This window comes from Empidonax traillii, unplaced genomic scaffold (genome assembly GCF_003031625.1).
Source record: "Empidonax traillii isolate 1590-97213 ecotype Southwest subspecies unplaced genomic scaffold, ASM303162v1 scaffold168:size1726349, whole genome shotgun sequence".
Classification (NCBI taxonomy): domain Eukaryota; kingdom Metazoa; phylum Chordata; class Aves; order Passeriformes; family Tyrannidae; genus Empidonax; species Empidonax traillii.
In genome coordinates this window covers 223,002-250,824 of record NW_020955361.1, presented here as the reverse complement: position 1 = coordinate 250,824, position 27,823 = coordinate 223,002, and the positions used below count along the sequence as shown (strand labels likewise).

Genomic DNA, 27,823 nt, shown 5'->3' with positions numbered 1-27,823 from the left:
TTTTTTTAATTAACTGTCTCCCTTCTTGTGTTTCTTTCTTAGACGGGCACACAGGGTAGACTTCTCATGTCCTGGGAGACAAACATTCTTGGCTCAGCCATGAATAACTGTGTGCTCCTGGAGGAACTGCTGATCAAAAAATCCCAGCAGAAGAGAAGGACTTCACCCTCCAACTTCAAAGTGCGCTTCTTTGTCTTAACCAAATCCAAGCTGGCTTACTATGAACAGCGCCACGGGGTACGTCCGTCATTTTCTCTCTCAGAGTAATGGAGGGAAGGATGAAATTTGTTAAGGGAAGGGAAGGGTGCTAATGGGGGAAGGATGATCCTTTCTTACAATTTATTAACTTTCCTTCTCCTTGCTACAGCACCATCCAGTGAAAATTGCAAAGTGGTCAAATGGGCCATTTAGAGCGTCTGCTCAGTGGGTATTTGGTGTGAGTGGAGGAATAAGATTGCTTCGCCATTTTATAGAAAGGATCTAGTTTTGTTGTAGGAATTTGCATGGGCTGTTATTACCAATGTGTGTAAGAGCTGCGTGAGCCTGTGCCTGGCAGTTCACATGGGAACAGGGATGACCCAGAGAGGCGTAATGAGAAGGTCACAAGCGTGCTCTGATTGCATCTGTGAAAAAAGTCATCCACAGATCTTCAGTCTCATTATTTTCTTCAGGGTATCAGACTAAAGGCTGGTATGCCACAAGTCTTGAATTTTAAAATAAATTCAGCTGCCACGTGCAACATGTCTAGTCTTTGGAGTTAGCTTCAGAAGGGCTGTGATGATGAGATCCGTGCTCAGAGTAGGCTTTGTTTCCTCAAGTTTGCATTTCCCTAATTTGCTAAATACAAAGAAAATTAGAAGCCAGTCTGTGCACCCCATTGTGCTAAGTGTTCTAGTTAAGTGGGGATTATTTTCTTCTTCTATTTAGCTGGATGTTTACTGAACCTCGTTACGATGTAAATAATATTGCTTGATTTCCAACAGTCACTAAACATGCTGTTAATCCACTGTGTTTAGGAACTGTTACTGTAGGGCAGAGCAGAAGTGGGGACTGTTCTGCCTTGGATCCAGCACTGGCAACTTCAGACCATCTAATCTTGTGTAGTTGCAGAAAATTAGTAAAAACGGAACCCAACAAGAAAAGTATGATGTGCCCTCGTATTTTATCATAACCTAGTTGGGGTTGGATACCAGCTTTCAAGGTTAACATCCATTTTTACCTGCAGGCTATTTCTCTTAAGTAATCCCAGTGAAATGTTTTTCTTGCTTTTATTTTATAGTCTGTGTTTTTCTTACCTCCATTTTATAGAGGACACTATTCATTGCTGCATACTGTGACTATACATGGTTTGAGACGATCTTTGTCTGTTCTCTAAACTATTTTTCAAATGCCTTTTTTTTTTTTTTTTTTTTTTTTTTTTTTTTTTTTTTTTTTTTTATTTTTTTTTTTTTTTTTTTTTTTTTTTTTTTTTTAAGATTTAAGATTTAAAATACCATTATAAATATTCCACTTAATTTTTCTGGGTTAAATTCTGAAGAGCATCTAGGTGATTCTGCTGTAGGTATTTGGAGGAATCTTCACAACTGATTTTCTTTGGTGCTTTCTGAGTCTTGGTGGACTTGAGATGAATTCAGCCTGCGCTCTGCCTCGGTGCTTTCGCAGATTCACAGTAGGTGTCTGTTGGCATCTTTAGGCACTGAAATAGTTTGGAAAATCTGACTCAGTGGGGCAGAGATTTCACACACTATATGAGTGTCTCTGGAAATTCTCCCTCCTGGTCTTCCGAAAGGTCAGTTAGGTGAGATGAGGGCCTGGTGTATTATCCACTTTATGTTATGTGTGACGTATTTTAAACATGCACATACTATACATGTGTGGACATGTGTATGTAAACACACGTGTAACTTTTGAACCTCATGCACATTTGAGGGCTGGTGGGTCTATTTGTAATCACAGGGCTGATTTTTCATGAAATGCTGATTTTTTTTCTGACAGAAACTGTCAAAATCAGTTTGTTACATGAATAGAACTTCATATGAAATAGGGAGAAAAGAATTTGTCCTGTGAAATAATCCCAGAACTGATCTTTAGCCTCTTCAGTAGTCTTCCCTAAAATTAGACCATCCTGATGAGACCTCTGCGTGGTCAGGTCATTGCTGTTCTGGAAAGGAAATCTTAGGTCAGCCCATGCAAGCACCACCTTATTTTGTGCTGAGAACAGCATGAACCCCCAGCACTTGAGTTCACTGCTAGTGCAGGGAAGATTCAGATGAGCCCTGCCCAGCTTATGGGCTGTGCCCATCCCCAGGAGCGTCCCAGGAACAAGGACCATGTGCAGGTGTTCAAATCAATGATCTGTAGTGCTCATTTTCAGGTGCAGGCCCTGGCACAGGTTTGGCTCTGCTCCATGGGGACTCTCTCAGATGATTTATGGGGCTGCCAGGGGTCAGCACAGGCTGTCACCGTTGCCAGCAGGCAGTTTGTGTATGGCCCTCTGCTCTGGAGGTTTAGGCAGAGCAGTAGGGAAATTGCTGCTCTCTGTCAGCAAACTGTCAGCTGCAGTGATGGAGAGGATCCTCAGGCATGTGAACTGATGGGGCCAGCAGGTGTCTGGACTTTTAGTGTATGTATTTTTCAAGGCAAATCTCTGTGGATGTTTGCTCTGAGAGTTTTCAATGAGTTTCTTAAAGATTGCCTCACCAACCTGTCCAGTGGCTTACTGCACTCAGAGTTCAATACCCAGTAGAGTACCCACCTCTCCAGTCTGTGATCAAAAGGTCAGGTAAAACAACCACTGAACTGCTTAACAGTTTGAGAAGTCCCATTGATTTCAATGAGGTGACTTAAAGCATATGCTTATGCATTAAGCCCAGGCTTACATATTCTGCCCGTATTTAACAGGGTTTAGCAACCGAGTCCCTTTCTCTGCATTTTGAAACTGTGGGTATAAAAAGACATTTTAGAGTTTATTGTAGCAGTCCAAAACAAGAAGGTAAACAGGCCAAAAGGGTAGAGGGATAATTCTGCAAATGATACCAAAAGCTGTCAAGACTACTAACATCATAAAGGCAAATTTTTGCAATAACTGTAATGGCATTTTTGTTGTAATTTTCATCTTTCTGCCCTAGCTGACAGAGAGCACTGTTCTCCTCAGGGGCCGAGCACACAGTCCCCCTTAATGTTAATGAAAGATATTTACATGTCTCATTAGGAGAATGAGCCCCCAATAACTGACAACAATAAGAAGCTGTGTTTTCTGGAATTCATTATGCACTGCACAATGCAGGGCTGTCTTAACATAAAGCAAAGTCCTGATAAGAGGCACATGTATTCAGCCCCCGTCTCTACTAAAATTCATCAGAAGTGCCTTTATTATAGCATGCAAATCAATTACAAAGGCAAAAATCATTTTTTTCCAGGGTCTGCCTGGTTCTATAGCTACTGTTCATATGAGTAAACCAGCACATGGGAGTAATAATCTTAACTTTAATTACTCCTATAAGTTTGATCCTCACTAGAATAATGGATAATGCAGACACTGTGATACTTTCAAGGTCCTGGTACACTTGCCATACCACAAAAGCAGCAGAGAAGTGAATCCCTTTGGAGGGCTGTCTGGGACAGAATTTCAGTGTTGTTACTTAGCAAAAGTGCTTAAGCTGGTGAGTTCCCTGTATCTTATTCGCCCAACAGCTTATGGTGTGTGGTAAACTCCTCAGGATAGCAGACAGGAGAGTGAAGAGAGGTAGTTTAACATTTCAGACACTAAGCAGAGCTTCTTGCATAGTGTTCAGTGTGTCACATTCCCACCTGGATGGGGACAGTCAGAAACCCTGTGTTTCAAGGTGGCTGAAGTTTAAAAGTGGCACAGATGTCTGAGGCTGATGCCATACTCAGTGAATAGACCACTGTCTGCTGGGCTGGTACCACACCAGTACTCTGCCATTACATGATCTCTGCATCAGAGCTGCTCGTCTTGGCACAGCTCCGACCTGCAGAGTGCTCAAGTTTGTCTGTATCAACTATGGAGAAGGGCTCCATGTCCCTAGACCACAGTTTTTCCTCTTCAAAAATGGGCTTCTTGCCCAATACAGGCATTCTGAGGAGTATTTCAGGGCTGGGAAAATTGCACCTAACACCTGGGAAGGTCGGGAACATAAATATTTTTAATTTTTATATCTTCATGCACTTGTGGATTATTATTAGTCCAGCTTTTAGAGGCAGAAATGAAAGGCACACATAGAAAAGGCCAAGTTCTCTTTTCATTTACATCAGCACTGTTCTTCCTACACTGGTCAGATGCTCAGGAGGTCACAAAGCATGAGTCAGCCTTGTCCTGGGCTCTTTCATTCACATCTTTGATACTCAGATATAAAAATGGCACTTTATTGTGCCTTGAAATTTGCTGTCTTGTTCCGGGAGAACAAACGAATAAACTTGGCTGGTAAGCCTTTTATCAGCATCCCAAAAGTTCCTCTGTTGCATCATCTACAGGTTTGGTTGCTTGCAGCAGTCCAGCCACCCACGGGAACAAAAGCGGTGCGTTGTTCCTCGGTTCAACTGTCCCTTTTACTTTGATTTTTCTGCACAGAATCCAACTTGCCCATCCTGCCCTGGAAAGACTTGTTTTTTCTCCCTAAGACTCTAATGTAAACAGACTAAAACTTTTCTTCTGAAGATTTCCATTCTGGTCTTCTTGTCAGAGTGACCCTTCATACTGTTTCTCACTGCTGTGTGTATTCTGAATACCTTAGCTGTCATGAGGTTCTAATCCTTATTTGAGGTGAATTTAATTATGGTTTTAAAGACAAGCTTACAAATAAATACATCTGACTAGATACATCATTTTTCATAACTTGTCATGTATTTATTAACTAGTACTTTTTGCTTGCCAGATTTTGCAATACCATTTGTTTTCTGATGTGTATCTCTAACTAATTTATTAATAATAGACATATCGTGCACAAAGAGGTCAGGCTTGGCATCTGCCTCCATCACCCATTTCAATGGATTTTTATGAAACACAATCAATACAACCCTAAATAAGATGGAGGCAGGGTACAAAATGCAGGTTGTTTGTCTGGTGTCTATGGCCTTTACGACTCTACAAATGTGTGGTAAAATCTGGTAATAAAAACACCTCCTTCTTGCTGGAATAACTAATTTTATTTTTCAGAATATGATCGTAATGATTTTCTTTTTGCCCAGTTCTGTTCCTACTAGATCTTTGTCTATGTATTTACTGTCCTTTAATCTTTGAAGAAATTTTTTTTTAAATTGCCTCTGAGAAATTTTTTCACAGCAAATGTCAGATACTTCCATTTTAAGCTCAAATCTTTCTTCTGTTGAAGAACAAAAATAAAATCTTCAACTTGTGTTTCCTTTTGTATCTTTAAGAAGGAAGGAATGCCTCCTAATTTGAATATATGACAATAAATATGCAGTTTCCTAATAGTTACCTTTTATTAGACTTTTCTATTGTGGCCATTTTTTGCTTCCAGTGCCTTTGACTTTGCTTTATATTGCAATCAACATCATAACTTCCTGCCCGTTGCTTTACACTCTTTCATCCTTTCTTACTGATTTTTAATTTTGGCCTTAGAGCTTACACTATTTTTAATTAAAAAGTCCTGTCATATAGTTAATTTAACTTCCTTTCTTCCACTGAATCCCTCATTCACTGCAATCCCCTCCTCCCAGTCTTTGCTGGAGTCAAGAATAGCTTTGAAGAAACTAATACAGTATTCAGTAGTAGTTCCATACGCTTTTATGTAACATAAAAGACTTATTTCCATCATATTAGAAAGCTCATTTGAAAGCCAAGAATCTTCCCTTTTTTTCCCCATCCGTTTCTTGATGATGACATTGATTTTCCTGTCAAACCACTTGTGCTGATATCAGGGATGTGCACCCTGATAACCATGAGACCTGGGGCAATGTGAACTGGGGAATGAGCTTTGTCCGATCTCAAAGTAGGAATTCAGTGAAAATAATCACGTGTGAAGGCCTGTGATGGGCCAAGAGAAAAATACTCTTATGGTCAAGCACGGCTTTTCTCAAGATTTCTTTACTTAAACCTTAAATACTCACACCCCATGAAAATGTACACTTTGTACCATAGAACCCTTGCAGAAAGGTTATGGTTTCAATTTTCCCAGCATGTCTCCTGTTTTCAGCTCACAGCCCTCCAGCTGCTTCCCCAGACTCCTACATGTGCTTCTCCATCTCTAATGCCTAATTGAATGGAGGCACCTTAAGCACCAATTGCAGATGGTTTTGTTATTTAAGTCAATTCAGAGCACTCTGCATCCAGGGCTTGGCCACCTCTAAAACACTTTCATGTTCCTTAGATGTGAAAATGGCAAGAAATCCAATTTATTTATTATTTTAATTCAAGTTGAAGGACAAAATAGTCATGATAGAGAGGTAAGACAAGCAGACACATTTAGGGATTTAAATATCAAATATAATGAAGTATATTGGAGGTATTAAAATGTAACACAACAGCCTGAGTTCTACAGAAAATTCTAATATTATCAGTTATCCCCTCTTTCCAGTTTTCCTTTGGGACACTTAGCATGGCAGGAAATGCAAAATTCCTTACATCTTTCTTTAAAATTCAAATTTCTCAATTTAGTTTTCAAATTTAATTTAAAAATTGTTTAAACTGTTTTACTTCCCATAAAACCTTCGACTATCAGTGTTCCTAATGAGAAAATTCCCAAAATACTGAATGATGCTAGTGTCCAGGCAAAGTTGCCATGAATCCACCAATCAACAGTTCTTAATACCCTATTTATGAGGAAAACAGGACACATCACAGTGTATAGATACAGTATACGATAAGAAAAACAGAAAGATAGAAAGTAATTGTATCAACACAGCGTTCAAGGAGGTTCAAGTTCAAGCACAAGTCTTTTGGTCAGTGTTAAAAAACATTAGCAGGAGAATTACCATTAAAAATAATTCCATCTTGTTCCAGTGATATCTCATAAGCTTTTGGTTACTATTTTCTGTGTCATTCTCCATTGTTACTGAGGTCCAACACAAGGCTATGAGACATCCACAGTGCAGGGAGGCTCTGCAATACCAGAGCCATCAGCAGAATTTGGGCTGCTCAGCACATCAAGAAATTCCTTTCCAAATTACTTCAGAAGCTCAGCAGGGCCTGCAGTAAACTCTCTGAAAGGCAGGAACGTGTCACTCATTTAAAAAGATGAAGTTGACTGTGCTGGTTGAGGTCTCTGCCATTGGAAGGTGTTACACCTTCACACCAGCTCAGCTTCACACGGATCTTAATCTGTCTGCAAAGAGACAGACGGGCCTGTTGAAGTGCTCTGTTCATTGGCCCATTTATTTCATACCAGTGGTTACACCTGTGATGGTGCCACTCGCCTTGAAGCCACGTACTTGTATTGTCCATAAAATGACATTTTAATAGCTCAAGTAGAGCTTTGACACTGTATGTCCACGGTAAACATTTTTGTACGGAGTTATGTGGAGAAATCAGAGCAAGCAATCAGTTTGTCAAGGAAAGCCAAACTGGCACATGGGCAGCTCTTGGTAGTGACAGCTGCCGAGGAGTTTGGGGCCAGATAAATCTTGATTTCTTTGTTTTCCCCTCATCAGCACAAAAGAAACAAGATACAAGTTGTTATGCAACTTTGGAAGGAAGCCAGCTTTATGAAACATGGTATGCTGCCTTCCTGCCAGAAAATGCTACCTCGGGTCTCCTCCTGTGCTCCTTGAGATAAGGCTCTGCCCTCCTCTGCCTTACCTCTCCCTGGCATCCAGCCTTCCTCCCTGCCCTCTGCTTACAGCACTGATGGCTACATTTTTTGGCAGGGCCCTTTGATAAGCACAGTGGGGTTCAACAAAACCCTCAAGCACCCACTGAGAGACCCTCAGCCTCAACGCTTGGTCAAGCACATTTCATTAATGTCCTTCACAAAGAGCAACAGCAAAGTGTTAGCCTGAAAGCAGCAAATTCCTCCAATTGCACAGCCCCATATCTTACAAGATCTTGTACATTTGTGAAGCCGTGGTCAGGAAGTGGGATTACCGATCTGTGTCACCTGCAGAGGCCACTGACAGCCCCCTGCACTCCCACCGTGAGCTCCACGCCCCTGCTCCTTCCCCTGCCCCAGACCACGAGCTGACGAGAAGTTATTCATTTTGCTGGAAGGGAAAACTGCTGTGACATGGTTGGGTAGCAGTGTTGGTGGCTGGTCTTAGCAGGTGACAGATGCCAGGCAGCTTATTCCTCAAGCAAACACAGTGAGATGCCTCCTTGTGTTGCAGGGCAGAGCTGTGTCAATATTCCCATGGCCAGTTGTCCCAGTATTTAAGGCAAAGAGGGACCATTGGGGTCATCTAGTTTATGCAGGCAACACAAACTAAAGGATTAATCAGTGAAAGAGCTGCTGGAGCTGTGTGGCAAAAGGAGGTGAAGTACCAAAGGTGAAGCCATCAATGAATTGGGCTTGAGATCCCTTCAGACCTGTTAGCTCTCCTTCCTGGAACTGCCATATTGCAAATAATGGACCAAAAGAACTAAAACAAGATGGGATAAACTGCAGCACATGTGCTGCCCCTCATGGGACAGCAGCCTGCCCTGGTTATCTTTCCACACATGGTACGCAGAAGGACCACTGAAGTTTTTCCTGACCAACCAGCTAAAACATCTACCTAATTATACTCTGGGCAGACTGAAAACAACAAATGGAGATCTGTCAGCATGTTTTGTCTCATCCTTTTAGGAGCAAGTCTCTGAGGTTTTTCAGAAACCATTTGTAAGAGGCTTTTCCTCTCCCCTCCCTTCCCAGTTACTTTTGTTGGATTAAAGTGCAGTCAAGCATTACAAAAGCAGGGATATGTTTAGTTTCCACCCCAGGTCCTAATTTGAGAGTGGTAATTCCAGTTGTTTGTCCTTCTACAGGACTGTAATTGCTTTTTATCAGCAGAGTCCCATCTGCTGAGGATCTGCTGGGCAATACCCTGGCTGTGAGACACACCCTGATCTTGTGCTGCAACATGAGATTAGGAGGAGCTTCCATTCCTGAATTATGTGATTAAAAGGAACACAGTAGGTGATGAGAGCTGCCGGACGGCTGCACAAAGCTCCTTGAGAATGCTGGACCCTGTCTTTCATCAGAGTCCAGAAAGGTATCAACAAAACCAGTCTGCAGGGAAAGAGCAGAGCCTGTGACTGCCCCAGCATTGCTTCCTAGAGCCTCAGAGGAGGAATGCATGTGGTTAAACCCGGGGACTTCAAAGGAATAAGATGAAGGAGGGTTCAATGTTAGTAAAATTGAAGGTTTTTATAGGATATAAATGGCTTTGTGTCTCATCAAAAGGGTAGAAGTCCCAGGGGCGGAACAAATGATAGAGGAGGTTTTGGAGAAGAGACAGAGGAAGCCAAGCCTGGAAGAAAAAAGTGAATAGATAAGAATGAAAGGAAAGACATGGTGAAAATGGGATGCAATAAGGTCTTCTAAGGCTTGCCAATACTCTTGAGAGTTAATTGGTATTTCCATTCTGCAGTGCTTTAAAGCCTTGGGTTTGTTGATATAAAAGAGTCCCACTCCACCCCAGAGACCTACACAGGCTGTTGTTGTCTGCAGGAGAAAGTCCTGGCAGTAAATCCAGAGACACTGGTTAATCTGCGAGCAAAACCAAATACAAAGACCCAAATGCACAAGCAAAGTTCAGTAAGAGCAATGTGAGACCACACTGCAGAAATTTCCTTCTCTTGCCTCAAGTCCAAGTGCACAAAAGCAAAACACCCAGCCAGTCGTGCAAGAGTGGGGTTCGAGGAGCCTCGAGGCCTCTCTGTTTTGAGGCTGTTTGACAATACAGTGTAGCAAACCTCACCCCATCTCCCGAGGCATCAGCTGCTTCCCTGTTTTAGGCTAAATGGCGATGATGTAAAGCAGCCAAGGAGAAGCAGTGGGGGTTGGCACAGTGATGGGGACAGCTGCTGCCAGCGGGGTCATGATGATGGAGGGAGTAAGAGACAAGAGGGAGCTGGAGAGTGAAAGACACAGAGGGTTGGGTTGGGGTCCAAGGGAGGATAAGAAGGTTGCTGAGGTCTTGCTGTCTGTGACAGGTACAGTGGAGCAGCTGAAGTTCACTGACAGTCACCTGTGTTTGAAGAACAGACGGTTTGCGGTGTTTTGGCATTCTTAGGTCTCACTGATTTCCGTCACGTTGTCCCAAAAGTGAGCTGGGAGACAGCTAGTGTTTAATCCCTACTGAAAATGAATCAAAACAGGAAACCCAGCTGGTTAGCTTGCCTCTGAAGAGCAAATGCACGTGTAGTGAATTCTGCAGAAGCATCAGATACTGAGCCTCAGCTCCGCTCCCACCCGCTGTGTGCAGGCGTCACCTCACCCCTCTCTTGCAAAAGCTCAGTGCCACTGGCAAAGGAGCTATGGGGTGAGAATCCCATAGGAAATAGGGTACACTGAGCTAGCTGGGATATTTGGATGTCTTTTCTTCTCATACCCATTCCTAACTGCCCATACTGTGATCAAGGTATCTGGCATATGGTGAATAATAACACAGCACAGGCAGCAAGAAAAGAGCTTTGTCAGAAAGTTTTTGAGGATATTATTTATTTTAAAGTTTCCTGTTATTTTTTTTTCTTAGCTGAAAAGCCAGACAAAACAAAACAGATAAGTGTTGTGGTCTTTGGAAAACAGATGTCGTAAAAATGTACATTTTCGATAAAATGCATAGTTTTGAAATGCGCAGTACCCAAACTTTTTTTAATAAATTATTTGGTGTTTTATATCTTTTTCAGCATGAAAGAGTAGTGTTAGTAAACTGAACATGTAAGGAAAACAGTCCTTTTTGGTTAAAAGAGCACTTCATTTTGTTGGAAGGAAAAAAGTAAAAGCTGAATTTCAACCAAAGGTTTTGACTGGTTTTCTAACAATCCTTGAGCTGAGTTAAAGTATATATATATGTGCATATATGTATGAGTATGAGCAAAACATGTGCAGGTGCCATATATGAGATGGTTTGTACTTTTAAATGTCTTACATAATCAGTTAATTTGCTTCTGCTCCATTAAAATTAAATCTCCCACGGACATGACAGTCTTGTCTAATTATTCACTTAATCCACAATCATTAGCATCAACCAAGTGTTTTTCTCTGTCTTTTAGAAAAAAAGGACTTTGAAGGGTTCTGTGGAACTTTCCAGGATTAAATGTGTGGAAATTGTGAAAAGTGACATCATCATTCCCTGTCAGTATAAATACCCTTTCCAGGTGAGTCTGTCTGTTGACCACACTGATAGGGATATCACTTCAGTATATTTCAATAAAATTCTCCCTCACAGTGCAGTTGTTAATGAACCCAACACTAGGTTGAATAACAACGAAGGAAGAAAAAGCAGACTGAGGCTGGAATTGAACTGGGGAGTCAGTCAAGATCCATAAACCATTGCTCATTGGTTTTAAATTGGAAAGGATCATTAGATAGAATGCTATCCCATGTTTAACACAACATTCAGCTGTCCCACTGACTCATGTTCAGAAAAAAACATCTTTTACATAAGGGGAATCCACTCAGGATTTTGTCCATTTTACCTGTGCGGAACTGAAAATGAATACACATGAAATGGGTGATTTTGGGCAGTTGCTCATGCTCATGACTACATCTTTGGGAGATCTGCTCACTGCATATTTTGAAATCCGCCTTAGACATTATACAGACCTGACAATAATATCAACAGGAGAGACTTTGGCAGGAGTCATTTCTCCCCTTTCTCTATTTTATCGCTCTGTAGCATGCAAAGCAACTGCATCACTCTTCAAGGACTTCAGACTGAGATGGAAAATGTTTTCTGTTCTTTAGACAATAATTAATATTGCCTTGTCTACACCTCTGCAGAAACTTTAAAAATCAGCTACTGTCTTGTAGAAGTCTCTGTTTAAAGACAGTGGTCAAAGTTTTTCAAAGCATCTGTGAATCAATGAGCCCAGGTCCTCTTTGGCATGAAACTGCTGAGCTAAACATTGAAAGAGAACTGTAGATTATGCATTACATCAAATATTAGGCCCAAATATAGTAATTCAATTCAGTTTCTGATTCATTTTTGTTCTTGTGATGATTTACTCCTGGTCTGAAACTTCACAAGCTTTCTCTATTTCACTTCATCTGTTTGTTTGTAATTAAGCCAAGTTGATGAAAACAGCATCTTGATTGCTCATTGTTCATCTGCTCCAGATACTTCCCCTCTATAAACCTACTGAAAGATATTAAAAACATTGAAAAATAATAGCATTCAAATAATCTCCAGGGAGTTGCTTGAGATTTATACTGACATACACAAAAAATTGGCCCTTAGATCTTAAGTGAAGGTATCTTACAAGGAATTGCTAAAAAATAGATGCCATTTTCCCAGAGAAATGGAGTTTTAGAAGGGTAAACTGCAGCCAGTGAGTAATGGGCTAAATCCTCTGCAGGTTGGAATTGCTCTGTTGATTTCACAGGCATTTCTTAACAGCATAAAAGGGATCTAAACCAGTGCTTGTCTAGAATTCTTTCTTGACAAGAATTTCCATTCCATTTTAAATAGCAAAAAGTTGATGAGCTTAAGAGATGCTCATGATGCTTCTGAACAGGCCCTGTTGCTCCACTCTCCCACATCCTCATTTTGTGTGTAACTTGTTGGTGAGAGGGCTGCTGCCTGTTTCCTTCGGTGACACTATTGTGCCCAGAGTATCTGGGATTGCTTCTCATGGCTGAGTCCCTTCTTTACTCCCCTCTCCAGATCGTCCACGATAGCTACCTACTCTACGTGTTTGCTCCCAACCGTGAGAGCCGGCAGAGATGGGTCTTCACGCTGAAGGAAGGTAATAAACCCTGTGCACACCTAATTGTTGAAGTTACCTCATTCCTGTGCAGTGACTGAGCACTGGAACAGATTACCCAGAGAGGGTGTGGAGTCTCCCTTCCTGGAGATATTCCAGAACCGTCTGGGCACAATCCTGTGCCGTGTGCTCTGGGATGACCCTGCTCGAGCAGGGAGGTTGGATCAGATGAGTCACTGTGGTCCCTTCCAACCTGAACCATCCTCTGATTCTGTGATTCTGTGATTTATCTCTTTTTTGGATAAACTGTTAATATGTTACTGTAATTTGAGGTTCCTTATTCAGCAAGAGACAAGCATGTTACTACGGCTAATTTTTTTTAAAAATCAATCCTTTCTACATAGAAGATTTTTTGCCTCTTATTAATTTTTTGTTTGATGACAACCTTCTTAGAGAATCATGACTATTAAGAAACATTTTTGCGGGCAGCTTTCATTTCCTGTTCCCCTCCTGAATTGTTCTGTGGTTGCTGCCGTGGTGCTGAAGTGAAGGCACAGCAACGAACCACTGTGGGCAGAGACGAAGCACAATGCTTGACGTAAGGATGGTGTTAGTTACATGAAAACTGCACCAGGCTTCTGTCACAGCTTTGTATCATAAGCTGCTGTATTGTGTCCCTCTGAAAACACTGTGCCTGATGGAGGTGTTGTGAAGTTCATGCAGCTGACTCTTGCAACCAGTTATTCCCTGTGCGAAATGCACCTGCTACAAGCTCCTACTTCATCATCTCTCCTCATTCAACACTTTGAGACTGACCCACCACATCTGTGGTGGCTTTCACTCCCTTTGGGAGAAAGGAAAACATTAATGGAGGAGGTTGATAATGTTCACCAAAGCTTAGTTTGACAAGAAGTTTCTTTAAAGTGCGGATTATTTCCATTTAGTTCTAGATGTCTTTTAGAGCTGATGGGGATGCAGATAAATTAATTTTCCCTCCTTCTTCTTCTTTTCCCCCTAATGTTTTCCAGAAACAAGAAACAACAACAGTTTGGTTTCAAAGTGTCATCCAGATTTTTGGTTAGATGGCAAGTGGAGATGCTGTGCCCAGACAGAGAAGATGGCAGTTGGCTGTGTGGAGTATGATCCCTCCAAAAATGGTATGTGATTTGTTAAGACCATCCTGACCTTGCAAATATTTATTCCCAGCAAAAGTACAGGATCGAATCTGTCTAGTATAGAACATCAAAAAATACAGTGTTACATTTCCATCAAGAAACATGTGGCTGCAGGATATCCTATTTTGTTCTAACCATATTTCCTCTGTGGTTTCAGTGGCCAAGAGTAATCCTGACTTTTGTCTCTTGAGAACACATAGTGGTCAATCATTCTTCAGCCAATAAACTTTTACCTTTTATCTGCGTGATTCCTCAAGCAATCTGAACCCCAGTTTCAAACCCCTGCTGTGTGGCTGAGATTCACTGTGTAGGTGCAGTTGGCATCTCTTGCTCTAAAAGTCCTAGGCTCGCTATTCCCTGGGTTTGTATCACCTGTATCCATTCATTACACTGATGGTTTCTCCACTGGTTTTGTCCTGATTGACTTCAAGTTATCTTTCTTGATTTCATTTCAGCCTCAAAGAAGCCTCTTCCTCCCACTCCTGAAGATAACTGGGTGAGTGCAGTGAGGCATGTTAAGCTGTCCTTAGTGTCCTGTCCTGTGTGATTAACTAACAATGGGGAATGTGTCCTCATTAAGGTTCACCACAGTGCAGTGACCTGGAATTTCACCTGTGATAACATTCCCTGGGCATTTTCTGTGCAACTGAAATTTTTATATGAAATTCATTGTTTGAAAGTGCTAAAGATTCTCACATTGCCACCATACTCCTCTAGATACTGTGGGGTGCTTTCCTAGCCTTGCAGCTTTTGAGCCCAGAGGAAACCAGTGATGCCAGGAAAATATCATTGTAGAGAGTATGCCATTGGTTTTTGTGAATATGAATATGATGAGCCTTTTGCCTTCTTTGTGCAGGAATTGTTTCTGTACCCCAAGGAAGCCTTGGTCATTGCCATATATGACTATGAAGCCCAGAATCCACAGGAGCTGACGTTACAGTATAACGAGGAATATTATGTGATAGACAGCTCTGAGGAACACTGGTGGCTGATTCAAGATAAGAATGGGTAAGTCCCTTTTCAACAGCCAATTTACAAATCCTTTCTAAATCCAATTTGTTCTTCCATTAACATACATGCTGGCCCCTTTAACTTCTGTGAAGCATCTTCTGACATACAGGAAAGCTGATGGAAGGTTATTTAGGGTCACTTTCTTCCCTTTTAATGATGTTTTTATTCAGGCAGCTGGAGAAAAGTTAATTTTAAAAAAATAAACAGTCCTTCTCTCAGGTCGGTATTTGCTGTGATACACGTAGGGGAAAAAATTGTGAAACTCTCCAGAGGTTTAGAGGTGCAATGAGTTGTTTTCTTCTCCAGTAACCCTGCTAAATACATAACAACCAGCACTTCTATCATGCAATGAGCAGGCAAATCTTTCAAGGCTGACTCCTACAGATGCAGAGGAAATCCTATCTGTCAGCACACTCACACTGTGTTGCATCTCAACAGGCATGAGGGCTACGTGCCAAGCAGCTACCTGGTGGAAAAATCACCCGAGAATCTGCAAATGTATGAGTAAGTTGTGCCTATGTTGTTCTTGGACCTCTGAGTGCCCTGGATTTGAAGCTCCAGGCCTCGAATGCCCCTATTCCAGAACCACATGTCAGTGCTGGCCCTGGGGATGCTCAATTCAGCTTTTCAGCAGAAACTTTCCTGGGCTGGAAATGCTGACTCGGAGTCTTTTGATGTTTTCAGGTGGTACAACAAGAACATCAGCAGGAGCAAAGCAGAAACTCTCCTCAGGGATGAGGTAAACCAGTGTTATGTATGAGGTGGATGGGAAATACTAATTAATTAATGACAGATGAAGCCTGGAAGGGCTGCTCTGTGTCAGGGAGCTGAACCTTGGGGTTCCTGCTGTGCTGCTGTCCTTAGTGTGAGATGCCAGATAAAGGACCACCAGCACCACCCCCTCACCTCCACATTTGCTGAGCATGGGCACAGAGCTGTGCCAACCATCTTTAGCCAAACACACACAATAACTGTGGCTAGTAGAAAACACTGCTTCAGAACACTGTGCCAACTGAAAACTGTGATGTGAGCTCATCTTTTCAGTCTCTGCAGGAGGCCTCTGGATGCCATTAGTTCTCTGAAAATTTAAGCAAAGTCATGCTGAAATATTTTGGGTAAAAGCCAGAAGTATGGATTTGGGGTTTGTTTTTTAGTTTTGTATGTGTGTGTGCATGGGAGAACACATCTTTAATTTTTCAGTTGAGCCAGAGTTTTCCAGTGAAGGCTGTACTGAAAATATAAAGAATAAGCTTCTTGTTCATATTTTCCACACAAACACAACCTCAGTTTTTAAATAAGCTCTTACACTAGCAGGTGCCTCAAATAGAGTGTTGTTGCTTGGAATTACAGTATTTTATGGAAACAAAAGCGGGGTTGTGTGGTTTTAAAAATTCTTCTAGCTCCTACAAACTACTACAGGACATGTCCACACATGATTTAATAATCTTATTTTTCCTCTTGGTCCTACCAGCACAACTTTTCTATGGCAATTACCCCCGTGTGGCTGCAGAGACCTCTGGTTCAAAACTTTGCAACCCTCACAGCTCCCCCCAAAAATGTGGCCAAGCTTGTGAGTGATCTTTGGCCAGGCCTGGTGTCAAGTGAGATTCAAGGGCAAAAGTACGGCTTACAGTAACTCAGGCAGGATGCTGTCACCAAAACTTGCCTACCTTGGATACTTGCCAGGGAGATGAGCCCTGAAGCCCTCAGTGTGTATGATAGAGATGCTTCTACAGCAGCACAGAGACCCTTTTCAGAGCTTCCCTGTGCTAGAAATTGCCCTGTGCGGATATTGGAGCTGATCAGTCCTCTGGGGAGGTGGGAACAAGTCCAAGGCAGGGTGCACTTGGTGGATTAGTTTTCCTTGAAGTGTTGTGGGTGAGTAGAAGGCATATAAAATGGAGGAAACCAACCATGTAAAGCAAAGGAGGGAATGAAATAATCTGGTACTTGGGATGCCAGAGGAAAAGCATCTTTATCTGCAAACAGAAGTAAAACGTAGTTTTTATTATCAATATATAGGCCAGTGCAGCAAGTTCCATCCATACGGTGATGTTAAATCTCCTTCGCCATCTGATCTATCAATGTCTGGCCCTGAGGGATCATGGCCTATAAAATATGTTAGCATTGAGATGATTAGAAAACAATTATAATGAAAAGTTAAAAAGGAAAGCTGTTCTGTGAGTGCCAGAGTGCAGGGATCTTTCCTACACATTTGTGTGTAGATACTGGATGACTGGTGCACCTATGGAAGGGCAGGATCATGTCCAAGCTTTTCCCATTTGTAGTACATTGGTAAATCATCGTTCATACACTCCCATATGGATTCTCTGGTGTTGGATAAACTGTGCTCTCATTCTGTAGCTGCTCAACAGAGAGCACTCGGAGGGGTTTGTCTTTCCACTCGGACGCACATTTCATTGAACACATGTTCTGTCAAATAGGGCTGAAGGCAATCAATGGGTTCAGAGTTTCTAGGAGAGGCTTGGAGGGACAGAGAGGCACGGCCACATGAACTCAGCACAAGTGCCTAAGTCTCATTTCCTCTGAGAGGAAACTGAGCTGAAAGAACAGCACCCAAGAGACACCAGCAGGGTGTACCTGCAGGCCCTGGGCAGCCACCAGAGTTGTGCGTGGGACACCCCAAGCTCTGCCAGTGGGTTGAGGCTCTTTTTTTTCCCTACATGTTCAGCACATCCTCATGACTGAGCAGTAGACAGGGCTGAAATTAGCACAGCTTTGCCCCCAGCCTGCTTCTTTTTTTCCATTATGTCTCTAACCAGTTTTTCTCTCCTTTGCTCCTCTTCCAGGGTAGGGAAGGTGCCTTCATGGTGAGAGATTCGAGGCAGCCTGGCATGTACACAGTCTCTGTTTTCACCAAAGCATTAAGGTACAGCTGAGCTCAGCAGCTTTTCACATCAATTACATCAATGAAATGGCTTCTGTGAGTGTGTAATCTCTGTATAGTTGTTTTGGCATTATAACGAGAGAACAGAAGGCTCATGAAAATGATAGAGGAAAACACTTCCAAAAAAGGCAGAGAGTCAGCTGCCAGTTGCAAAGTGTATTAAAGGCTCCACTTCTCCCTGCATCTAAATATGTGCCTATAAATAGTGCCTTAGACATCACTGGGGTTGTAATTCTGATGAAATTGTTCCCCCAGCTGAAGTGACCGTAGGGTCAACATGGACTTTGTGCTGGACTCACCAGAGGTGGGTAGCACAAGATTAGTGAAAGGGTTTCAGTAATGGGGCAGAAGGTTTTTTTCACAAAGAAGAGGCGGAGAAACTTATACTTAACTTGTGTTATCAGGAAACCTCAGCCTTTCTAGAGATGAGACCATCTATGAGTGAAAAGGAGAACATACAAGTACACAGACATAATTACCAACTGCACTCACTCCTTGCTCCTCCCCCATTCATTCTGGGGGAAGGTTTTCCCCTTTTCTCACTTGCTACTCTTCTGTTTATACCCCAGATTCCTGTCTTTTTGCTGCAACATAGTTTACCTCAAAGAAACCTTCCTCTCTTGCAGCACAGACAACAATCCTGTTATAAAGCATTATCACATCAATGAGACAACTGACTTTCCCAAGCGGTATTACTTGGCAGAAAAGCTTGTGTTTGACTGCATCCCTGACCTCATCAACTACCACCAGCACAATGCAGGAGGTGAGTGAAGGCCAACACTGACCAGGGAAGTTGTTGGTTTACCCCGTGCAGCCAGGTGGCTGTTTTGAGTGAAGGAAAGCTCCCAAGCCCTCTGTCCTCATAATGAAATGTTAAATGGCATCACTTCTTCTCCCAGTTATATTGGCACTTGGATGGCAGGAAAATGACCATTTCAGGCAAGTTTCCAGCTTTCAGCATCACATCTTCACTCTAGTTGTCCTTCTAAGGCTGATTGTGGCCAACACAGATGTCATAATGACATAGCATAGAGAGCCCTGGGGGAGTATCACCACTGCCAGGCCAAGCAACCTGTTTGAATTACACAGCAGGGCCTTCTTGTCCAGGAGATGATATATCCCTGGACCTTGATTTGACACAAAGTCAGGGACATGGCCAGGATCCATAGCCAGACATGGGAGTCACCGAAGACTCCCATCCCTACAGTGCAGGAGTACTACAGGAAACCCTAGGCTTCAAAAATACCCTGAAAATAAAAGGTATCATTTGGAAATTCATCAGAATTAATAGAGACTCACGGCTCACATTTGCTATCAGAGTTAAAATGGAAAATAAGCTGAAACTGCTCAGGATTGGCTTCCTTCTCACAGGCAGGAAATCAGTCTGAGCAGAAGTTCAGCTGCCCTCAAGTGGAGCTGAGAACTCAGTACAATAAACCTGCTTTCACTATCCAAACTGCCTCCTGGGGTAGTGAGAGCCACACTTCCCATGGCTGTGACAATAACTGGGACCCCTCTTTCCCTCTGTCCCTCAGGTCTCGTCACTCGGCTCAGGTATGCGGTGTCTTCGTGGAGGAAAAAGGCCCCGATCACTGCAGGGCTGAGCTATGGTACAGTACCCTCATGACTATGTGGGAATCACACTCCTTGCTGTTAGCTGGGTGATCCTGCATATCCCCGTGGATATTGATGAATATTCATGCGACCACAGCCATAATAAATAGCTTTCTCCAGATCTTTGCACTGCACTGTTCACTGGATTATCATCTTTGTCATTACCATTGGTAACTGACTGAACTGACAGTGCAGTGCCTTGAGGGAGTGATGAGAACCCCAGGGTGTCAATAAAGTCAACATTAACTACTAAAATGAATGCTGAACAAAGGGGATGGGAGTGGGATCATAGCACAATTTGATGAAAGCTGTCTCTCCTGAGAGATACCTTCATTTAAGTATTGTTGTCAACAGAATTTTGCCAGTATCGTCCTTATTGTAATTCTTGGAGACATCAAAGAAACTCAAACCCCATGTTGTGCTCAGTAGTGCACATATGCATGGCAGAAACAATCCTTCCTGAAGAACTGGATAGACAAGACAAAGGAGGGGGAAAAGGGGATGTTGTTGTTCCTACTCTTGAACACGACCTGCAGGACGGACTAATCAAATGAGCTATCAAGGGTCAGACAAGCAATTTGAGGGAGAGACAGAAAGTCTCACACCACGTCCTATCTCCCGCAAAAGCTTTTTCTTTGACATCCTACTGCTCAATCCTTACTCTTTCTCCCTTACAATCAAACAGGAAAATTGGTCATTAATGCCTCAGAGCTCACCCGTGTGCAGGAGATTGGCAGTGGGCAGTTTGGGGTGGTCTACCTTGGCTACTTGCTGGACAAGACGAAAGTAGCCATAAAGACCATCCGTGAGGGAGCAATGTCTGAAGAGGATTTCATTGAGGAGGCTAAAGTCTTGATGTAAGTAGCAGATTCACCAAGAAAATCAGCCCCTCTGGGATTCGTAAGATTGAGCCAAAGTGTTGCCAGGAATATGAATGGGGAATTCAAACTTTGATTATCTGCTACGTATCTAAATAGTATAGAGGGAGACAGGTGAGCTCTGGCAGCTACAAAGGAAGGCAATTCAAAGTATAGGTGAATTACTGTGCTTCAAAGTCTATCAATATCCAGAATGGTCTTCCAGATCTCTGCTGCTCCAGGTTCATTTTGGAAAGCAAAGTGGTTTTTGTCAAAAATAATTGGATGGAGAAATATCTTACAATTTGAGGGAAATTTTACTGTAAACCTTTACCTGCCAAAGTGTTCTTTGCTTTGCACAACTGAATATATTCTCTTTGGTTTTATTGACTGACTTTGTATTTTTTGCATTTCCCTCCCTTCAAAGCAAACAGAAATTGATTTTATTTTTGGTTGATTTTATGATTTTCCACACAGAAAAGTGTTTTGGTGACCATCACCATTAAAAAAGGATGATACTTAGACCTACTTGACATTAGACTTGGTCTACCCACGTGCAGAGTTGGCCTTTGCAGAGAGCAGGGTGCAGCACAGTGGCACGTGTAGCTGTGCATTACACAGTGGCTGTAAGAGTAGAAGGCACTGAGCCTATTTTTTTCCACCTTCCCTCCCCATCCCACAGGAAGCTGTCTCACCCCAAGCTAGTCCAGCTTTATGGTGTGTGCTTTGAGAACACTCCCATATCCCTGGTGTTTGAGTTCATGGAAAATGGTTGCTTGTCCGACTACCTCAGGAGCCAGCGGGGCACTTTTTCAAAGGAAACCCTGCTGGGGATGTGCCAAGATGTGTGTGAGGGAATGACTTATCTGGAACAAAACTCTGTCATCCACAGAGACCTGGTATGTTGGTCCCACATGGGCTTTTTCTTTGCTCCGGGTGGATGTTTTCCTGTGCTTTCTTCCTTCCTTAATTTCAGCTTCCACACTCCTTGTACGTATTTACAGGGGATCCTGTATATGCCCTTATTGCAGAATCAGCACCAATACTTTAGGGAAAGAAAAAACCAACCCCTGGAGTGCTGATTAATCTATTTCCCTTAACTGTGTTTGGGAGAGAAGAAACAAGGCTATAAAGTTTTTCTTCCTTCCTGAGTGGACCCTTTTGCTCCCCAAGAGCCACAGTTCCTGGGTACTGACTCCTTTTTATGTCTAAAATCAGGAAAAAAAAAGAGAAAGACTTCTTTTTGCATAAATCATGTATAAACATGCATTGATGATAAAATACTTTTAAGTAGGTGGTGTTCAATCAAGCTCCATCGGTCACTGTGGCTATTTCACTAGGGAGCAAGAACTGTGAGTAGCTGTGGATATTTTAGGGTCTTTCTCTGCCCTTTGAGCAATAAGGGCTTGAAAGTCATATTGATGGTTGAACAGCTTTTCTGGCAACAGGAACATGCTGTAAAATGTACAGAAAGCATGAGGAGCTCAGGGTTTTGTCCTCTTTGTATGGCACAATGTGACTTTGATGCTCTTTTTTAAGCACTATCTGCTCTGCCAGGATAAAAGCCACTGAGTGGCTGTGACAGTCTTTCAACTCTGACCTGCTGCCTTTGCACCTTCTTTTCTTGTAGGCTGCCAGGAACTGCCTGGTGGGGGAATCCCAGGTGGTCAAAGTGTCTGACTTCGGGATGTCGAGGTAATTCCACTAAGGCCGCGCACAGTCCCTGCAGGGCTGTCATGGGATGGGGATTTTCCCCTCAGCATTCTCCCTTCTTTCCCTGTTCCAGGATTGTTCTTGATGATCAGTATACCAGCTCCACAGGGACCAAGTTTCCAGTCAAGTGGTCTGCTCCAGAGGTTTTCTCCTACAGCAACTATAGCACCAAGTCTGACGTTTGGTCATTTGGTAAGAAACTCTCGTCAAAATGGAAAAAAATTCAACAAACCCCAGTTTAGAAAACTTAAGGGCTCAATCCTGAAGTAAACTCTTCTAAACACTACGTCCTCTGGATTCTAAGGGTATTCTATGGCTGTGCAATGCTATACCGTACCAAATAATGAACTGTGTTTCCTGCTGACATAGCAGGAGTGTCCAAGAAAAACCTGGAGAGCCACTGACAACATTATAGAGGAGAGCAGAGCAGAGCAGAGCAGTGGAAAGAGAAAATATTTAGGCACTCCATCTCTCTGCATGTCAGTCCTAGGCACTGATTCCTCACTCAAACCCTCTGCCTTCCCGAGTTTGCTCTGCTGAGCCCATTTGCTTTATGCTGATCTGAAAATATAATTTCACTGCTCCCATTTCTCCCCCCCATTTCCTGGCCCCCAATGCTTTGTTTTATGATTTGCGTCCATTCTTTGGTCTCCCTTCTGGACCCTCACAGATAAGAACACCGCTGTATATTTTTTCCCCAAAGCCATAACAAAGGCTATCCCCTGGGCTGTAGATCTGGCACACTCATGGCCCTGGCCCCTCTCCAGCCAACATGCAAATCTCTGTTACAGCAGTGAATCGGGGCAGTGTGCTGTGCACAGCACACAGTCAATGGGGTGCCACTCAGCTCCAGGCCCAGCAGTAAATAATGAAGGATTATAACCTTTCCTAGTCTGTGCTTGTGAATGCTGTGCTCTCCTTGCTCTTTGCTGTGGCTCCCATCTCCTCTGCTGTGTTTGAAGCTGTGCACTCCTGGGGTGGGCTACGAGCAGCACGGTGGGCACTGGGTGCTCAGGCCCCACACAGCCTCCTTCACAAACTCAACAGGGAGATGCTTCAGAGAGCACCATTCCTCTCCCCATGTTCCCTGGCATGTGGAGGAGGCTGTCAGCACTCACCATGTAATGACAAGGGACAGCTTTTGTCAGAGGAGCTATTGCTGACACCTCACAGCGAAGTGGCAGTGACATGGGGAGAGGTGCTACTTTGGTAAGAATGTTCTTCTGCTTCACAAATCGGAAACTGGCCTGTACACTGAGAGCCAGATGCTTCCAGAAAGGGTGCTCAGATTGATTTACAGTCAAGCCAAGCCTGATGAAGTTGGCTTACTCCAGTTTCAGGTCTGAATGAAATACAGGTGACCTTTGCTTGTGTTGGTCAGTCCTTCTTTGTGAGATGTGCAGACAGGGGGTTGTACATCTGTCAGACTCATTATCTCCCCATCCAGTGGGGTTTGCATAAGAAGATTCCTCATGGTCTCATGACTGTGAGCAGCTTTCTGCTCTGCTACTCTGCAGCCCATTCATCTCTTCTGCCAGGTCTGAAATCCTGCTGTGCCCAGGAGAACAAAACGGGCATCAGAAACTCCCAGTGCAGGAATCTGCACACTGGGGTAGTACAACTGCTTTGCTTATTCTTCAGTAGGGCCAGTATCATTGGTGTGGATCTGCAGTCTCTATGCATCTTCCTATTTGAAGATGTCAAAGATGGAAGCAGACATAATTGAGCAAAGCTGACTATGGAGTTGCACAACTTTATTTCAGAACAGTCTTTGTTTGTCTCCCTTTCCTAACACAATGTGAATACAGTTTACTATGTGAGGCATAACCAAAGAAATTAAAGCTAATAACAACCCAGATGCCTTGTATTCATTCCATTTGCAGACCCTCTCTGACCTGGAAGCCAACTGCAGTGTATTCAGTCTTTTGTCTTTGCCTGTCTCTCTTTCACCACACTAGAAAAGCATGAGTTTCTGTACTGCTCTGAACAGTAATCATAGGAAAACTTTGGACTGTTTAGGAAAAGAAGAAAAATGTGCCTCAATCCTTTGAAATTCCACTATGAGCATGTGAATTCATCCCAGAGAATCACACCAGCCAGGACATTTTTCAGGCTAGGAGTTCCCTGTGCTAAGCTGGGTAACAGGAATGGAGGGGTTCATGTGGCTTTATTGCTACTGAGTTTCGCCAAAATTAACAGATCTGGCTACAGACACACTGCAGGCAGGAACATCAGTGACATGTCTCTTCTATGTGATTAACTGGAAGCAAAAATAGATGAACTGAATCAGCGACTAAAAAGCAGCTTCTCTTTCCCAGATTACACATCTGGATGGAGCACATGCACAGCATTCCCTCTTCACAGTTTTGGAGAAGACATGCTCTGCTTTCTGACACATAACACAGCATCTGACTCATGGGGAAAGACATCCCTGTGTGCTAGACTATCACAAAGTAGGATGCAGAGAAGTCAGACTGGTACTTCCACACATTCCAGTGCGTGCACAGCAGAGATCCTGGCTGGCATCGTACAGCTGTGTTAGGGCCTGCCTGGTTTTTCAGATGTGTACTGAGAATCCAAGTGAAAATGCTTTTCCAAGTAGATGACAACAACACTGAGTTGCAGAGAAGAACAGGTGGAAGGTGGCCAAGGGTCTGATGAGGATTTTATTTGCTTTTTCATGATTTTTCTGATTTCTGTGCTTTAGGAGTGCTGATGTGGGAGGTCTTCAGCGAAGGTAAAATCCCCTATGAGAATCGCACCAATGCAGAAGTGGTGGAAGAAATCAATGCAGGATTTCGGCTCTACAAACCCAAGCTGGCCTCCAAGGCAATTTATGATGTCATGAGCCACTGCTGGAGAATGGTTAGTACTGTAATGAGAGAGACCTAGTTCCCAAAGACAAAAGATCTCTTTCCCTTGGCTTAAAGGAGGAGAGAGAAGTGTACACATCACATAGCTAACACAAGATAAAATCCTGGAAGTGAAGCACTGTAGCTTTCATCTGCACCAGCAAGCAAACTCTGGTCTCTCTGCCTTGTATTTAATCTGCTGTTTCTATAGAGTGCATTGACTTCACTAAGGAGCCCGTGTAGTGCACCTAACTCAAGTAAATTCAAAAGTTTCCTTCCTAAGAAAGCTGCAGATCTGTGGGGCTGAGTTCAAACAGTGGTGGTAAAAATGACAGCCATTAGAAGGTACTTAGTGTCCATGAGACAAAATTCACTGCTAATAGAAAAGAAACATAGCACAGAAGGAAGCTGGTTCTTCCATTGCCATTTGCTCTATAGGGGTAGATTGTATTTTTTTTAATACTCAGTTTCTTCACAAGATTTTCCTTGCTAACCTTGCCATTCCTCTCAAGCTGACAATAATGTTCTTCCTCTCTCTTCTCTCTCCCCTGCTCAGAGGAAAGACGAGCGGCCACCCTTTTCTCTTCTGCTGTTTCAGCTGAGTGAAATCTCTGAGTATGATCTGTAATCATGGCACTGTTCACTCAGCACAGCTAAGAGAGTCCTGGGAGGAGAGAAGGCTGGATTTTCCCCACACAAAGCATTAACAGGAATCCTCTCACCATAAACACTTGCCATATGCCTGGGGAGAAGAGAGGGCAGAGGCTGGTACTTCCAGACAGACAAGATATCCCCGGGTCCTCCAGAGCCTAGACAGACACAGGCTTTGGTTTGGCCAAGATTGTGGTTTGCATCTTAAAAGCAGAAGCAGCAATTGAGCAGAGAGTCCTGAACCACACAATCCAGCAAAGGTATTTCTCCCGAAGATACAGCCTCAAAACTAAGAGATCTGACACTGCTGTTCCAGTTCTGTGAACTCCCAAATGAAGGTCTTCCCTGGGGAAAAGAAAAACCTGTCTTTAACTGAGGAGGAACATTTAGACGTTTCCACGGCTCTCTAATTCAGAGTGGGCTGGACCTGAAAGCTCTGAACATGAATAAGCCTGGGAGACACAGGAACAGTGACTGCATTTTGACACCGATATTTTAAGGTGGTTTTCTTTTCCCTTGCATGATTTTTTTCTGCAACTGTGGCATAACAGGAACAGGATTTGGATAAGTAGTAAACCGAAGAGGTGTCTGTGTGTGCATGAGAGTTTGTAAGGGAGGAAGAGCAAAAACAACGTGCTGAAGAGTTTTGAAATTGTCTCAGATTGCGTTGTATAGTGAGTGGGAAAAAGGGACTCTGATGCAATTGGAGACATTCTTGGAGGGGGGAAGTCAAAGCTGAACATTTTTATTGTTTTCTTCTTCAGTCTTCGTATATCAGAAGATTATTACATGACTTCTATTCAGTTTATTTGAACAAAGGATGGAGGACTGAGCAGTGCAGAGTGCTATGTGTTTCCAGTCCAGGACAAGACAGAGTTCTGGGATCTGATTACCTGTGAAAGGTACAGGAACCTACTGCTGAACTGGTGTGTTTGGAAAAAAGGAGCTGGAGGGCTCACAAGGGAGCCACGAGGAAAAAACATGCAGAGTATGTGCTCAGTGCACCAGTGATAATGAGAAGAGTTTTCTCATACTTTAAAGAGTAACTGATTCATCAAAAGTAAAGATCCTTCCATCTCCTCTGTGAACAAAGGGACTGATCAAAGAAAAAGTCCAATGCAAATGGACTGCCTGGGTTCTTTCTCCACCAGGAGTTCTCCATTATGTGGTGACAGCAGAAGAAGGTATAAACAAAATCTCCTGGTATTTAAATTAAAATCTGTATTTCCACTGCAAGACAGAGAGACTGTTTTGACATAACTGACCTCAAAACCAAATGTGTGGGTGTTGGGGTCCTGCAGAACTTGTAAATTTGTAAATTGCAGGACTTTTCTGCTAAGCATTAACAATAGTTAGGGAAGTCAAGAGGACTCACAAATGATATCTGCATATATACAGGATGTATTTTTCATGCTTCTCTGTTTTGGGCAGGTGAGAACACAAGGAAACCTTATGCGACAGCAGCTTACAAAAACTCTAAGGTGAAACTTCCAGCAGCAATCTCCTGTCATTACAGAAGTCAGGTTCAAATATGTTTGCCAACAAAAATGGAACAAGGAAATAATGTAATCCCATGATCTAACATATCCTGTGTTGAACTATTTCTTCATAGAAGGCAATATAATTTTTGGTATTTTTTAAACCCGTGGTTCTAGGGTAGCTTTTAGGAGCCAGAATGTCTTTTCAGGTATATGGATATAGGCAAGGCATCAATTTCTGCCTTATACATCTTCACACACTCTGTGGCAGGGGTATCTGCAGGCTCACGAAGTTAAGCTTCTGGCTTGCTGCCCTCATCATCCTTGAAGGCATAAGGGGTCTGTTGAGCTTGAGGACATTGCTATTTAGTAGCAGCAATATTGCTCTGCTAGGTGAAGTCACTGAGGTTATATTTATATTTGGATATGTGTAATATTTATTAGCTAGAGGGTGTTGCACAACATAATATTGTGATGTGTTAATGTTTGTTTTTCTTTTGCAGTATTTCTACGCACACAATACGTGTTTTTACAAACAATAAAATTGCTGAGTCCCGACTGTGCCTTTCACTATATGTTAGCAAAAATGTAAAACCCATCCTCATGTAATTATAATCATACAGTTTGCTCCTCCTCCAAGTCCCCCCCACCAAGAAGCAAGCAGGCTTCTTCTGGCTTTCTGAAATACCTCTGTTGCCCAGAACTATGGCTGTGCTCTGGGATTAGATTATGTGCTGTGTT

At 42.9% G+C, this 27,823-nt stretch overlaps 1 protein-coding gene across 1 annotated transcript; it reads left to right on the top strand.

Moving 5' to 3' along the window:
* ITK (IL2 inducible T cell kinase) lies at positions 1-27,224 on the top strand. Its single transcript, XM_027885593.1, has 17 exons — positions 1-237; positions 11,171-11,275; positions 12,784-12,865; positions 13,852-13,980; positions 14,454-14,494; positions 14,855-15,006; positions 15,448-15,513; positions 15,694-15,748; positions 17,820-17,899; positions 18,544-18,680; positions 19,453-19,527; positions 20,217-20,388; positions 21,071-21,287; positions 22,019-22,083; positions 22,175-22,293; positions 24,809-24,966; positions 25,510-27,224. The coding sequence occupies exons 1-17, from the start codon at positions 67-69 to the stop codon at positions 25,579-25,581; spliced, it is 1,896 nt and encodes a 631-aa protein (XP_027741394.1). The 5' UTR covers positions 1-66; the 3' UTR covers positions 25,582-27,224.
* Positions 27,225-27,823: the final 599 nt, after the last annotated feature.

Bases quoted from the DNA above. Each gene is read 5' to 3' on its own strand.
- ITK (XM_027885593.1), top strand. From the start codon at position 67: ATGTCCTGGGAGACAAACATTCTTGGCTCAGCCATGAATAACTGTGTG. The intron at 15,007-15,447 runs GTAAGTCCCTTT...GCATCTCAACAG, and splicing joins CTGATTCAAGATAAGAATGG to GCATGAGGGCTACGTGCCAA. The intron at 17,900-18,543 runs GTACAGCTGAGC...CCTCTCTTGCAG, and splicing joins GTTTTCACCAAAGCATTAAG to CACAGACAACAATCCTGTTA.